General features: G+C 37.6%; 1 protein-coding gene across 2 annotated transcripts in view; it reads right to left on the bottom strand.

The window, feature by feature from the left end:
* The window catches only part of LOC131075593 (mitochondrial import inner membrane translocase subunit TIM50), a 120,499-nt gene that overhangs the window by 83,441 nt on the left and 20,104 nt on the right, over positions 1-16,954 (bottom strand). For both annotated transcript variants that reach the window (XM_058012447.2, XM_059221755.1), the window contains one exon: positions 9,073-9,161. In XM_058012447.2, the coding sequence (XP_057868430.2) occupies positions 9,073-9,161 (89 nt within the window). The remainder of the gene's footprint in view (positions 1-9,072; positions 9,162-16,954) is intronic.

The following is a 16,954-nucleotide window of genomic DNA, read 5'->3' as shown; positions in this document are numbered from 1 at the left end:
AAATACAACTTATTATTTATTTGCAGTTTTTTGTCTATGTTTTAAACAATCAAAGGTAGTCTAGTATTACATTCATTTTTATCCTAATTTCTTTAACATAAGATTTTAACCGGTGGTTACATTATCTTATTTATTCCTAATATTTTTTTATATTCAAATCATCTAGGTACATGTGTGGTTTATAGTGGCTAGTAGTTCTAGCTTTGTGGACCAATTATCATGACTTCAGCAGCATGTGAGAATAATTGAGCACCTTGTTGAAAGCGAGGCTTATGTTTGGTAACTTAAAAAGTGCCAAAATCAGTATACAAGATCATATAGTCAAGTGAAAACCCATCTATGTGCAATTGGCAGCCAAGGAATCAGAGCTTGTGGTGAGCCATTCGAACATGGGTTGCCAGAGATGCAAATTCTTCTTCATATCAAATAGTAAGAATATGGTAATGATGCAACCAAGAAAGCTAGAACGAAATCTCCTCTTTTGGCCAAGAAATGATCCCACAAGCCACCCATATGACCGTCCTCCACCACTACAATAGTAGTTGGGACACTATAATGTCCCCTTTTTAGCTCATTCCTGTCTGGATGGCTTAGCCTATCATTTTGACCCTCATAGGCTAATAAGGTTGGATAGAGGATCCTTTGAGGCAAAGACTTGGTCATCGAATGGGTAATTATTCTCCTCCGGAGCTTGGTAATTTTGGATTTGGCATTTGTGTGGGCTACAAGGCTTAATTTCTAATACTTACTATTTATAGTAAGTCAGGGGATGTTGGAGAGGGACCCTTACTATTTTTAGTAAGGCAATCGAATGAACAGTGAACACAGTGGTTGACCCCCTGGTTCAAACAGAATTGGAAAATAATGAATATTCGAGAAGTTACTAATGTTTAATTGGCCAAGATGATAATTATTTATTAAAAGGTGATAATAGAAGTTATAACTTGCGGGTCAATTCATCATGAAAAGGGGGCCATTTGAGGAATTAATTATGAATGCCAAACTTAATGAAATGTTAAATGTTTTCCCTAAGTCTTAATGAAATAACATTTTAAATGTTATTAATATGTCTTTTGTGGGAAATCGAGCCCTAAGGAGGAATTATAAATACTCCCTCAATGAAATCGATTTCATTTTATTGTGCATCTTTTTAATGAATTTTCTCTGCGAGAAGAAGCTAAGGGTTTTGTTTTTGGCACCTTACGCATGATCCCCTAAATGGGTATTTTTAGAAAGTTTTTCCTATTTTTTAGGGATGCTTGCTTTTTCTATTTTTGGAAAGGGGATCTAGGGTTTGTATTAGCACTGAGATGCATCAAGAATTTCCTCCAAAATCCAAGTTTTGACCCAAAAATCCAATTTCCTAAATTTTAGGGATTCAATGGATGAATGATGAGTGGTTTTCAAATTTCAAACAAATCCGAGAAGAATTGCCCAAGTTTTAAAGATTTGAAGTTTTAATCTCATGGTGCATGAATTTCACCAAGTCCACCCTCTTTGGTGCCTGAAGTGAATGAAATCCGCCCTTGGTTGAGTGTAAGATGCATATACACCGCCCTGCTTGGTGCCTGAGTTTCATAAAGTCACCCCTTGATTAAGAGATGGTGCACAACCTTGGTGAAGCCCGCCCAAGTGTATGGTTCCTGACATTGATGAAGTCCACCCAAGAGAATAATCAAGGTTCTCAAGTCTCCCCAAGTCCGCCCTCCTTCAAATCAAGGTGCATGACTTCAATGAAATCTGCCCTAAAGAGACAACAAGTGGTGCACATTCTTCACCAAGTCCGCCCTGAATCATGTGTCAAGGTTCCTAACAGCTAGCAAGTCTGCCCTACCTTGCAACCAAGAGTTCCTAAATGTGATAAGTCCGCCCTATGCTGCAGATGAAAGGTTCCTAAGTGAATTGAAGTCCGCCCCAGAGAATAATCAAGGTGCACATCCCTCACCAAGCCCGCCTAGAACAAATTGAATGGTGCATCAAATCAGTGAAGTCCGCCCAATCTGCAAGGTAATGTGGTGCATGAAATCTGTCAAGTCCGCCCTAGGGAATGGTTGCAAAGTGCACAAGTCAAACAAAGTCCACCTTGGCTAGGAAATAGTTTGGTTGGCAGCAAGGAAAGAAAAGTATTCTCTCAACTCCGCTATGCCAAAGAAAGAAACTCATTAATCTCGCCAACATATGGAATACAATCTATGGAGTCCGCCCTGCCTTGGAAAATTTGATCAGCAAGCAAGGAAAATATTTTACCAACTCCACCATGGTGAAGCAAAGAAAATCTGCCCTAAGTTCGAACTAAGGGAAAGAAGAAAGTTTTAGAAAGTTTCCAAATTTGGAAGAAGAAAGAAATATGGAGTTCGATTCATGAACTCAAACTGAAAATAGAAACTTTCTCAAGGAACTAAACTCAGACTAGAAACAAAATCAGAACTTTCCCAAGTGACTGAGTTCAACGGAAATGAAAATAGAAATTTTCTTAAGAGACTAAATTCAACAAAGAAACAAGACATGTCTAGGTTCGATGAATGGAAGAAAAATAGAAACAAAACTAGTTCAAGATTGGAATGACCAGCTGTGTTTCTAATTGCAAAAATTCGAACTACTTGAAGGTTTATACAAACGGTCATTCATTCATTCATTTCATTCATGATGAATGTTCGAACTTGAGGAGAATTTTAAGAGTTTTTCTTGGCAGGTCTCAAGAGTTTTCAACAAGTTTTGAGAGTTTTCAAAAGATTTCAAAAGACTTCAGGAACAATTCGAAAATTATCAAGAAGTTGAGGCATGATTGGGGGGTTTTCAATCCACTTTTCAAGATTTTTGGGAAATTTTGGTCTGATTTTCACATATTTTCCAGAATTTGAATCTGATTTCAACTTTAATTCACAGAATCTGGGAACAGAGTTTTCCATTTTCAAGTTTCTTGAGGACCAATTTCAATTCCAAATCAGATCAAGTTCTATGAGTGTTTCCAAATTTCTAAGTGCTTACAACCTGTCAAAACTCTAAGTTCTGAGGAATTGGAAAATCAGAACACACTTTGCCATCAAACCTTCAAAATTCATGTTCAAAATGAGGATTCTAACTTATTTTCTTTTGGTTTTGCAGATCATAAATGGCAGTTGAAGGCGAGATCATCGCAGAAAACACAAATGGAGTTTCGAACCAAATTCAGAATTAAAGACAAGTCCATGAGCAATGTTCGTCCAAGCATAAAGATGGCCAAAATTTGGCTAAGTATGAGAAATACTTCACCAGGGAATTCTTCTCCAAATTCGAGGCACTTCAAAGAGTCTCAAGGCATCAAGAAAGAAAAGTTCTCAGACTTGGTGAAAATATAGAAAAGAATTTCAGACTTCTTGGGGAATTTCATCTACAATCCCAGACCTATGGAAGCAATCAGGACAGCTTCTTGAAGGATTTCACCTCCTGAAGAATTAAAGACAAGCTCCCAATCAGAATTCGAGGGTGACAAGAAAAAACAAATTTCCATACTTAGACAATTTCTTCACACAAATTGGAAAATTTAGGGAAGACATCCAACACGTTGAGGTGGGGCCTCGTCATTTTGCAACCAATCAGATTGTTCCAAGTCAACATGTCTAGGTTCAATGAACCTGACTTATCCACAGAAGCTTCTAGAGGGCACACTTCACAATGCAACAACCTTCTATTTTTATTGTTAGTTCATATTTAGCAAGAAGGGCAAGTGTACCAAATGTAATTTTCTCATTGGTCCAGGGGTAGTTAGTTTTAGGAAACCCTAATTAGGGTTTTATCTTTCAATCTGGGCCTTTGATCCCTGTTCGATCTCGGCCATTCAAAATTTCTGGACTACTATATAAGGTTGACTCCTCTCATTTGGAGAGTGTGAGGTTTTTTAAAATATTGTTGCGAGAAGGTCATTTCTAGATAATACATTACTTGTGTGCTTTCTCTTAAGGCTTTGTAATCTCTTTTATCTGAATGATTAGCAAGGTTTTCAATTTCCTCAACCCAATAGTTTAGATTTTATTTCATGTATGTTAGATTGAATGCAAGATCTGATAAGTATTGATTTGTGGTGTTTCTTTGCTCATACTTTTGGTTAATGGATGATTTTCATTCACTGTGCAAAGTTAGCTTGAGCTTTCCTTTTGGTGTATGCTTAACTTCTTTGCAAAGTTAGCTTGAGCTTTCCCTTGAAGATTGCATCCACTTTGTGTAGTTGTCTTAAGTGAGGCAAAGCAAAGTGTGGTTTATTGAGTTCACCTAATCAATACCGTCTCTTGAATTCCTGGGAATAAATTAGAATTTCTAAACCCTTGTCTCTATTTCAGTTTTTCCATGATCCAAGTCCCAAATGATAGAGCTTCATTGTCTAAAACTTCATTGTGAATTGAACAATTCAAGTGTAAGTCCCTTTGTGTATTACCAGCAAATCATAACGCCCATTGAGCTTATCCACACGTCAAGACCTGACTAAAGAAACCTTGGAATCGCCATATGATCTTCTAGCAATCTTAGCATAAGCAATAATTTTTCAAGAGAGGATAAATTATCTTTGGGTACTTTATTCTAATGTTTGGTAGATGATAAAACAGACACCAACAATTCCCCACTCAAGATGCAACAAGGTGGGAATCAACAATTAATGCCCGCTAAGCCCATATACAATAAATTCAAACAATCTCGAAATGGCATCCATTTGTGCATTAAATGGACCCCATTACATCAAATTTGCCCAAAATACCATGAATATTCTTCATGCAGACATAAATACCCATCATTCCTCCATGCGACAGCGACATGCAGAAGGAATCTGTCATAAAATCATAATTACGGCAGCTACATGCACTCAACATGCATTGACTGGGCTGCCACTTAGTCAGAATATTCCAACAATAAATGTGTCGCCACTATGCCTTCACGTGACGGTTGGGTGCAAAAGATGCTCTATTGACTCAACATGCGCTGACCCGACTGCCACTTGGCAAGAAACCCTTGAAGAGAGAAAACTTCAGGAGAGAAGAATTCGATCCATGAAGAATTTTCTTGAAGTTTTTGTACTTTCCTTGCTCTGGGAGAGATATTCAACATTTTTCCACCATCTCCCATTTTTTTAGGAACTTTCCTAAAATTTAAGACCCGGGTCGAGGAGAGAGAGAATTCTCTCACTAGCCCAAATCAGTAAAAAATTTCGAGTTCTGATGAGATTTGGTGCCTAAAAATGGAAATTTAAAATTTTTCCAAGGGGATTTCTGCTTTTCCATTCATCCTTGACCCTTGGATTTTCATGCCTTAGACAATTTCCTCAAGTTTTCAACTTGGGTGTGGAATTCACTTTGTCTGGTGGAATTTCATCATTTTGCACATTTTCCATGCCTTAGTCAATTCAATACCTTTCCTTGACCAGGGCCTTGATTCCTCCATGCCATGAAATTTAGTCTCCTTGGAATTTTCCATGCCTTGTGTGTTTTGGCACCCTTCATCATTCCTAGGCGCTCATTTTACCTCATGAAGGAATTTCAAGTTTAAGCATTTCTCCTTGTCTTCCTTCATTTTGCGCTCTCTCCTTGGTATGGGCGCAATTTGCATGTGGACGAGGAATTCAACATTCTTCATGCTTTCCATGCTACCCCTTATCTAGCGCCCTATGAATTCCTTGGGCGGAATTTTGCATTAGGCATGGAATCTCACGTTTTCCTCATTTTCCCTGGTGACCTTGCTTTGGCACCTTGACTGGCATTTGGGCGTTGTTTTCCATGCATCAAGGAATTCATCAACTTTATGATTTCTCCATGACCCCTCTCCTTTAGCGCTTTGATCGTGGCTTGGGCACCCTAACATCTTCCTTGGGCAGAATTTCATGCTAGTGAAGAATTTTGACATTTTTAAGTTTTCCATGATAGTCTCATTTTGGTGCCATTCTTCCTCTATGGGCGCCATTTCTCCTTTGCCATGGATTTTTTATGCCTTTGACTTTTCCTTGACTCACTTCATTTTGGCGCCTTCCTAAGTACTAGGACGCTAGATTGACCTACAAATGGAATTTTTACATCTTTCATGAATTCCAGGACTTGATGGATTTGGCACCTTTCTCTAAACTCTGGCATGAATTTCTCCTTGGCATTAAAATTCACTTTTCATCCTTCTAGACTTGGTCAACTTTGATCTTCCCAAATTGAAATACCATTTTGGGGTTTTGAAGTGGATTTCTCCAGACTTAGAACATTTTCCACCTTTCCATTTCAGGAATGGATAGCCACTTTCGATTGATCTTGTGTGCTTTTTGACTTTCCGGATTTAGACAGATTCTTCAGGAATGCTCAGTCTTCATCGCCTGCCTGCGGGGACTTGCCACAAATGAACTTTCCAAAAATAGAAACTTTTCAAAATGCTGGAGTTGGAGCTCAAAACAGGACACAAGATGACTTACTATAAATAGAAACTTACTAAAAATAGTAAGTTTGATTTTTTGCAAAATGAAGACATTCTGGGATGCAGTAAAATCCCTAAAACATAGGAACTTTCTAAAAATAGAAAGTTGCTCAAAATTCGCTCAAATTTTACTGGGAGGTACCTTGAAGGGTCTCGATTCCAGTTATATGCTCAGTTTTTCTAAAACCCTAAAAGAAACCCCTAAAATCTAGGACTAAAGGTAGAAACCCTAAAACTGACAAAACGAGCCCTAGACTTGACAAAATTAGCTCAAACAAAAAACAGACTTGATCAATTCAACCCCCAAACACTTGCAAAGCAAAGAGACTAGAGAGACGGCCACAAAAAGACCCAAAAAAACGAGACCAAAAGACCGAGAGGGCCTAAAAAGTAGGGGGTCCCCATTTGCAATGGGGCGATGTGTGAAAACGTCACAACACAATGGGCATCCATAAAGTCAAGACGCAATTAGGAATACCCTTATACTATCTATAATTTAATAATTGTTTTCTAATATGTACAAAAGAGGATCTACTATTGAATCGTAAGCAACAATGCCACCTAAAAGGTAAGGATGATCTTGAAAATATATGTATCTATATTCCTATAAACATAATGATAATCATTTTCTTCTTCATTGGTAGAGAAAGCCATGGAGCATGTAAGGGAAGAGTTAGAGATCCTATGATGATGACTATGCACTCCAAGGTGATTTCTATGCTCATGAGCTCTAGATTAAGCCTACTAAATTGTATAGTACTAGGGATTGGGACCTAGTTTGGATCTTTGTGATCGGAGTCAAGTTGAAAGGGTTCAAATGATTATGCTTCAAAATATAATCTAGTGCAAACAAATAATTTTTCAAAGTATTATCTGGGCTCAATTTGCTAACCATCACCTTCATCTTGAGAGTATCTTCAGACTTACTTGGCTTATACATATATTGAGATCCATGGGTGGTTCTACTTTGTCCTATTGGAGATATCCTTTTTGGCACTATGCTCCTTGAAAGAGATTCCTCTTTGAATCCCCCTAGACATAACCTTTTTGGTTCTCTTAAATCTCTCTACTCTTCCAACCTATCAGCATTTCTTTGGACCAACATTTGCAATCAATACATCTTAATTACTTTGACCTCCCTTCTAAATTCTCTCAATCCCAAGCTATCATTCTATGTTGATTGTTTCTTACAAGTTGTTGAAGGTACCATTGTTAGGCTCAACCATCTTCAACATCATGGGTCTTGTGGTTTGCGGATTCCCCTTGGCGAATTATGAAAGTGCTACAATCAGCTTCATATTGAGATGGACCACTATATTTTATTGTGAGATATTGATTCCCTACATTATATTCAGGAGATGAAATTTGAGAAAAACTTTATTTTCCAATGACCAGTCTACTATGAAATATGTGGAAGGTACTATTGATTATACATACATTTTGATGGTTTTGAGTCCATTTTCTTCCACTACCCTAATCAAAGGTGGTTGACCCTTTTTCCTTTTGAGGTCACTAAGTTCATGCATATATCTTTTGACAATGATCCTTGATCTATCAGGTTGATTACTTTTTCCCTTTAACCCATCACAAATGGAGGCATTAAGCACTCTTTAAATTCTATTGATTCATTCATGGACAAGCATACATCACTAAGGCATAGCTCGTCCTTGTGATCCACTATAGCCAAGGCTCCTTAACTCTCACTCGGATGGTCGTCGCCCTATCTCTTCTCAATGTTGAGGGCCCTCTTACACCCTTCTTCCATGACCTGCATCTCAAGGGTGAGCTCACATTACCAATTCTTTTCCTACTACCAACATTTTCTTGGCTTTGAATGTTGGGAGAAGTAACTTGTGGAATTGACTACCTACTAGGATTGTTCAACCCAACTCCCTTAGAGTTATCCATTCCCTAACAAACATTCTCAGACTCTACATTGGTATTCCTACAGTGATGAGGATAATATCGTTCGCTAATCCAATGTATCTTGGAGCACTAACACCTAAGAATCAATTCCTTGTCTAGGTGGTTTTCATTTGTTTTTGTTTCTTTGCGGGATCTTTCCCTACCTTATCTATAAATAATTGTACTAGTTTGGGACTTGCTCCTTTTAGGTTAGCCCCCATGTGTATACTTTTCCTAGCTTTACTTGTTTTTCATTTTTGCTTTGTGTGTAGAACCCCTTTTTGCTCTAGTCCTTTGCTATTGTACCTATGTCAATTGCTTTGATCTTTTTGGTTATTCACCGGCATTGATATAATTTTCTTCTTTATTTGGTCCCTAACAGTGGGGAATGATCCATGTGCCTATATGGATGAGAAAGACCTTTAGTGGACATGGTATAGTCACTAGATGGTAGGTGAGAAACACTGATTTGAATGGGGTACTAGATGTATCACTAATAGAGAATTCATGCACACATGACCAGTATTTAATACATTTTGAACTCATTCTTAGTCAAATATTCCTCCCCATATTTCATCGAGTTTGTATATTTCCATTACAAATTTTCATAAAACAATTTCTATTGTACCCCAATAGAGAAAAAACAACTTAGGATAATATTGCCAATGAAATTGTCTTTCACAGCATAAACAATAAAAGTCTGAATTATAAAAGCAAATATTTTAAGAAAAGCATATTCCAATTCCTTACTTCAAGGGTAGAGGCATCATTGGGAATATTGTAGTTTGCTGATTTTCGCAAAGCTGCTGCCTTTTCTTCCACTTCTTCCGTTGAATATGCTGTGTAAATCACCAACAGATTAAATACAATTGGAGTTGTTCTAGAAAAAGGAACAAGAATTGATCATATAAAAATTAAACAAGTATAAGACTATATTGGCAGGATTGTTTACTACAAACAAGAATTCCAAAATAGATTCGAAGCCTATTTATCACAAAATTAATGAAAAACAACCATTGAATTCTTATATCATCTCTATGGTCTTGTGAATTCCTACACTCACCAGCATTTCAATAAGATGGAGGATAGCCTTTACAACGTGAAGAATCATATCTTCTGACAAACACGGATTGTTTTACCATTTTTTGGTGCTCAAAGAAAGCAAAAACATAACCAAGAAGATAATTTAATATATCTGTATGATCAAGGAACAAACCATCTCATTGAATTCTTATATCATCTCTATGGTGTTGTGACTTCCTATACTCACAAGCATTTCAATAAAATGGAGGACAACCATTACAATGTGCAGAATCATACTCTCTAACAAACATGGATTGTTTTACCATTTTTCAGTGCTCAAAGAGAGTAAAAACATAACCAAGAAGATATTTAATATATCTGTATGATCATGGAACAAATCATCTCTATGAATTCATGAAGACAGATATCACGGCTGACTTGAGGAAAAGTTATTTTTCATATCAGTAAACAGCTAGTATGAGAAAGACAGCCAACTTAGAGAGAGATTATCCACTACCATTTCTCATTGCATATATCTATCATCTTGGCCACTTAAAAATGAAAAAATCTACCAGTAGAGAGAAAGAAAGAGAAAGAGAGAGGTGTCTATTTTATTTATGAAGTGGAAGATTAGAGCACCCTTGGAGATAGAGAGATGCATTTCAGGGCTGTCAGGCATCTAAAGGCATCATTTGTGATCTGCTCATAACCTGACACCATATACAGGTATCTGATGTGATTTCAGTATGTTCAATGCAGTATTTTCCTAAGCAATTAAAAAATGACACAGCAAACCAGCACATAGTTATTTTTCAGTATTTTCTAGTTTTTGAAGCCTATTAGTGTCAAATTCAAGAGATAAAAAAACCAAAATCACTGAAATGGACAGCAACTAACATTAATATAACTCGGCTTCCTCTTAAACCAGGCAATTTCATTTCAGTCAGTAATGAGGTCAAGGCTGACCCAGGGCAGTCGAAATCCAGATTTAATGTGATGAAAATGAAACATCTGATAAAAACACAAGTGTTTATGGTAATCCCTAGTAATACCTTGATTGCACATGAAAACATGCAGCAAATAAAAGTGAGGACCAGAGTACCATTGTATTTGCACGGCATTGACATGGTGTGTCAAAAGTGTAAATGGAATTCAATTACCTAAGTTTAAAATGAGAAAAAATCAACAGAAACTTGGGTAACTAGAAAACAAATATTTTATTCATAATCATAAAAATAGAGAAAATTTTGATTTGTTATTCACATCAAATCCATTGCATAGAGAATGGAAACAAACGTGATACATTTAAAAAAATAATAATAATAACAAGTATTTTAAATACAGTAATTTAACTTTTACCCAAGAGGGATGTAAAAATATAATTTGTTACCAGTTCGCTAATGTTTCAGCCCAGAACTGGGACTGGGTACTAGTGCAGTTCCCCTATGGCTCTGGCCAGGTTCCTGTCAAACGGACCCAGATTCCTCTAGGTACACTCTGCAGCATATCCAACTAAATCCAAGTTCATTTGTGACTACCCAGGCAAAACCTGAGCAGAACCAGGCACTCGAAACAATTTCTTTTTTTTTTTTTTTTTGACTTCAGAAGTTGATTATTCAACCTGAAAAATCAACACTAAACCTAAATTGATGATCATCTTCATGATCTTTGCAAAGAGCCATATGATACTGATTGCTGATTAAATATTTTAATATTGAAGAATGAATATCTATCATGATATTGAAATTAACAAATTAACATCAAAGTAGTAGTTTATTTTATAATGATTTTGTCTATCATATGCATGTTATATAATATTTTGAACTTAATTCCTGTTTTCAGGCTGAAAATATGTATGTATTTATGATTTTATATGTTTTCTGTTCATAAGTACCCAAAGCAAACCCAACCACCAAAAAAATTTTGCCATACCAGCATACTGAATCCTTGTACCCAAACCCATACCTAAATCAATAAACTAGAAATTATACGGTTGGTCCTAAAATAGTTAAAAGTACTACCATCATCAAACACCACTTAGTATTATTATAGGGGCAACCCAATGTTTAATGCCAAACCCTCATTTAGATATAATTAAAAGAAATAAATTCATTCGTGTTTAAAAGCTTTATTCCAAATTAATGTATTCAAAATTTCAAGGCTAAACATGTAAAGTTATAATGCCCTAGCCTTACCACTAAAATAAAAAAAGTTAAATATCCAATCTTTACGAAGTGCAAAAATGAGCAGCTGCTATTGACATAGTGTAATGGTTAAGTTGTATCTTTATTGTTCTTTTCATCAAAGTTCAAACCCCATTCGGATGTAATTGTTGAATGGTTATACTGGTGATGAGGTCCCCCGTTTGTGACCTCACCGTTTCATAGCTATGAGTCGAAAGTGTTTACCCCTCTTTAAAAAAAAGTGCAAAAAAGAGCCAAAAAAATAAAGGCATACATTAAAAAAAAATAACAATCAGAACCACATTTTGAAAAACTCAACAGCACAGTAAATGAGGCAGGTGGTGATTACTCTAGGTTAATTGAGAACTTTTAGAGTGTAATGCTGCTTTGGGCAAGACAATGCTTCTTATATTGGAAAAGATTAGAAACCTTCTGAAAGATATGTCTGGACAGATGAGTCGGCATAAAATTGAGATAGGCTAGCGTAATTGAGATAGGCTAGTCCCTATGAGACTTGCAGAATTATACCAGTTAGATGAGAGTAAATGATGCTGGCATAATTGCAGAAGCTACTAAAACTGAAAAAAGCCAAGCCTGCGATGAACTCTGTCACTTCTGAGAGGCCTGCCCATGCATCGATTGAGATATCTAAAGAGGAGGAGTTCAAAAAGGAGTAAATACTAGCAGTCAGCTACATCCTATTGCACAATGCCTTAGCTGAGGGCTTAATTTTCAACTTTATTGATGCTTTTGTTTCAAGACAATGTGGCTTATGTATAGTTCATATGTTACCCTTTTGTAGCCTGAAGAATGAGTTTAGAATAGATAGAGAGCTCTACAATGCTATCGGCACAGATTATGTAGACTTTTAGAGCTGATAAAATCGCTCTTTTTTTAATCGGTAATTGAAGTTGGTTTTATTAAGAATCGGGTTTTGAGCTGACCCGAACCAGGTCTGGCTACAATCAGGGAGCCACCTCCCCAGAAGCATCTGATCCCAAATGGGAACAGGGATTACATTTCGGATTCACCACCCCCCCTGCGTAAGAGTTAAGGAAATTACTGATACATTCATTTTTCACTCTCTTTTCTCTCTTCCTTTTAACCTCAATCCATCCATCCTGTTTTGCATTTTCCAGTAACTTCAACTTGGAAACATCCAACCCACCTGTCCCTCCTTCTATAGAATTTTGAACACAAAATTGGTTCTCTGAAATCTCACCTGAAGGACATCTTAAATTTGAACCAGCAATAACCATTCCCTCCGTCCCCATGTCACGAGTAGGTGCATTCCCAACAAGCACTGGATTGGGCAATTCCTTCCTCCTCCCCTTATCTTGCAAAGCCCCAGTACCACTAGACTCCAGGCACTCCAATGCCGAAGAAGAAACCATAAGTTTCAACCCTAAATCCCCAGAAGCATTAATAATATTAAGAACTGGATTCACATTACCTCCAAAAGACCTAGTAGAAATAGGTTCCACAGCTGTCTCCCTACAACCCCCACCGCTGGTAGCTTGAAACCCTTTCTTTGTAGCAGCCACTTTCTCCACAGAATAATGGAGATTAGAAGCATCCTTCCACCAAGAGGCACTTTTAACCACTCTCTATTTGTCGCACTGATCAGCTAACTGACTAGTATGAAAGCATCTCCTGTAGCGAAATGGAACCCCTTCGTAATCTAAGAACTGCAACCAGCAGCCCTTTGAAGATTGGATGGAAATCTCAGTTGGGAGTCCAGCATTAACATCCATCTCCACCAAGATCCGTGCATAAGTGGAATGCAGAAGATTAGAAGAACCTGTTGTGCATTTTGCACCCCATCTCTGTCTTTGACAGGGGACCCCCATTGCCTTGGTGAAATAGAGAGGAAAAAGCCGTAATGGTTGAGCTTGTCAAAGCCTTTCATGGCCAATAACGCGTTGAGTATAGGTCGTGTGCACCTTAAAGTTTGAACGTTTTTCTTTAGAGCACCTGCAAGCACCAGGATCCTCATTTTGGAGGGAGTAATCCCGAAATTGAAGTAAGCTAGCCAAATGACCTTTTATGCCGGAAAAGCTTCAAAAGCTCCAAATTCGTGCAATATGGCCGAAAACTTCCCAAATCCTGCAAAATCGGTTAAACATGGTAAAACAAAATCGCACCTTTTAATGTGAATGCCCGAATTTCATATCAAAGAGGGGTATTTGAAGCCAATAAAATACCGATTGTGCAAGTCAAAGAGGAAGTCGCTAAAATGAAATCGCATATTTTCACTTAAGAGCCCAAATTTCAACAAGGAGTTGGGGGTGTTTTAAAATTTGACGATTTAACACATATTGCAAGACTCCAATCGCCCAAACAAGGAATCACGCATTTTTTATAAAACACTTGAAATGGCCGAATCTACAACTTAGGAGAAGGGCACTTTAAAGTTTGAAAATTGCCAAAAGGTCATACATTTCACTAAACTGGCCGAGTTTGCTAGCAAGAGAAGTTCGCTTGAAACCCTAAATTCACAAAGGAGGGGACTTATATTGTTTTAAAACAAACATCTTTCGTCTTCGTTCTTTGTCAAGACAAAGCCCGACATCGAGTAAAATTTGATATTTGTTAAATTAATTTATTTAATTTTTCGAAGTAATTAATTCAGGTTGAAATTGATTGTTTGCATATTGACGTCAAGAGGAACTAAAGTGACGGCTGAAAGCTCAGATTGAACACCTGATCGCGATCAAAGCTGAAGAACGTGTTGCAGAGGGTCAAAACCAAGCACGGGGAAGCCCGTCACCACCGAACAACAAGTTGAAGTCCACCAATCAGACCGAAGACAAAGAACGCAAAGTGCTACAAAATGTGAATTCTTGGAAATACACAGCTGGAAGAAATTCCAGAAAAATCAGTCTAAAAACTGAACTTGTTTAATGTAAAAAACTGCCTGTGGGCCCTGTTCAAGATATTTTAAAACGAAGGGAACACAGGTCAATTATTTTATTTCCAACTACCTAATTGACCAGATTAAAGCCAAACAGTTGTAGGTAGTTGGAAATATGGTTGGGTGGATAGCTAAGGATTAAATGGGCATGGGTTAAAGCTGCCAGGCTTCTAGAAGGCAGATCCTGGCCTCTAATTCAGATTTGTAAAATCTATAAAAGGCAGGCTGCCTCTCATTGTAAAGGGTTAGATAGTTAGGGGTTAGATTCTAGTTAGATTTTTAGAAGTTAGAAGTAGTTGCAGTTTTCAAATTAGGAGTAGCATAGAAATGTTGCAGAAATTGTTGTAATAGCGACTGAAATCAATATATGGACATTGATTTGGTGTTTATCATCTTGGTTTTATTTTGTTTGCATGGTTTCTTTTAGCTAGTTAGAACTAGAGTTCAATGATTTCAATGGCAATATATGGAGGGTATTTGATGCATTTCAGGTTCATACCATTTTGGCCTGTTGATTGTAGGTCATCGTGCATGGTTAGTCTAAACCCAAACTGTGCTTAGTTCAACTGCAGGTGTTCGTCTTAGGCTATGCCAGAATTGGGTGCCTAAATGAGTGTCTCTGGTCTGAAAATCCTTCATCCCTTGGAGATTGCATTGTTCTTGTTTAGTTGTGAGGATGTCTCTAGCGAAACAAGAATCTGTTTATCGAAATCTGTCTACCCGCAGCACTAGTCATTCCTCTCATTGCACTTAGGTCCCTAAACCCTTCCCTTTTGATTTTTATTTCACAGCTTGAGAATCGCAGCATCGTAAGTTGTAGACCAATTTGTTGTAAGCCGTAAGCCCCTTGTGCTCCCAACAAAACACATCAATCGTTGAGTTATCCCGTAGTCAAGAACTAACATTTGGAACCTTGAGGTTGTCCCCTTTGATCAATTAAAAACAGCATTAGGGCTTCCTTATACAAGAGAGGATAGGATACTCGGCGAGAACATTCTATTATGCGTTGGCCGGATAGAGACGTAGCAATGCGACTTTGGCCACATCAACAGAACCCTCATCCACCATTAAGAAACTACCTAAAGCATCCCCCAACTTTTCAAAGCAGGAATCAAACCACAAATGAAGGGGAAAGTTCGAAAGTCTGACCCACAAAGGAATCATGTCAAAAGACTCAGTAGATGGATTGAAAGTCGTGTACCAAGGCTTCAACAAAAGCATGAACTTGTTCTCCCAACACCAAAGATGTTCACACAGGATCTTATTTCTATCATTGACATTTTCAAAAACCACAATAAAAAAACCAGGAGCACTTGGTTAAATTTGAACACTCCCATCCACAATGGGTAACCAGTTTTCAGAAATCCAATTATTAAGATCTTTTAAACTTGGCCAAATACCTTTAAAGCGCCCAATCAGACCGAGCCCAAAAAAGACATTAACATTATGCTCCACCTCCTCATTTATCTCGCCCACAAGCACCACCGACAAAGAACTTGCAAAGGGGCACATCAAATCCATCCCTCTGGCCATGGCCCATGAGGAAGACCTAGGAAACTCCTGCTCAGCCCTAGATGGGAAAAAGCCAGAGGAAGGCCCTCCTAAAACAAAACCATCGCGAGCCGAAAGAAACCAACAACCTCTGTGTCCATGGCTCCCACCGCTCCCATGGCACCCATCCTTCAAACCCAATTCACCATGGCGAGGCAGCTGCGTTCACACCACGAATGTGGCACCTGCCTTGCGAAATGGCCCATCCCTAACCACTAATGCACATTCACCACGCCTCCCATTATGCCCACCGCCTCCATTTTTTCCAGAAACCCTAACTGTCGAGGAAAACCGCAGCGCCATCGGTTTTTCGATAAAATCTCTAACTTTACTCTGATACAATATGATTTATGATTAATTCAACTGTGACCCACATTTTCAGTATTATGGCTTCCAAAAGTATCTTGTTTGTCAAAATATAGGACTGCTTTTTACTCCTGATTTTGGTGGTTGTCACACAAACCCAGGAAGTGATGTTCGGCTTCCTTCTCCACAAAGCTGGAAATCTGTCATCTCTTTTTTATATTTATCGATCAAAAAAAAATGTGATGCCAATTTAGAAGAAACCAAAGACCAGTATTGATATGAATGAAAGAAGAATTCCTCAAAACAAAAATACTAGTACAACAACCATGCAGACTTGAATAGGAAATGAACTAAAGCAAACAATACCAATAATCTTATCAAATCCATTATAAAATTAACGAAATGGTAGCTACTAAATTGAAGGGTAACCTCTTTTGATATAATTGTTAACATGACTACTACAAAGAGTTACTATCTCAATGGTTCAAAATATTACAACGCATGACTGACTCTTTACAAATGATATATTTTTTACTTAATAAATATTTTTTTCTTATAAGGATAGAATTGTAACGAATTCATACACTTGTAATGACACACCAAACATGGCTTGATCCAAGCACATCCAAGTAAAATTTTAGGATTTTGCAATTCA

The sequence above is a fragment of the Cryptomeria japonica genome, chromosome 5, assembly GCF_030272615.1.
Source record: "Cryptomeria japonica chromosome 5, Sugi_1.0, whole genome shotgun sequence".
Classification (NCBI taxonomy): Eukaryota; Viridiplantae; Streptophyta; class Pinopsida; order Cupressales; family Cupressaceae; genus Cryptomeria; species Cryptomeria japonica.
The sequence above is the reverse complement of the archived record's forward strand: the minus strand, read 5'-3'. Positions and strand labels throughout refer to the sequence as shown.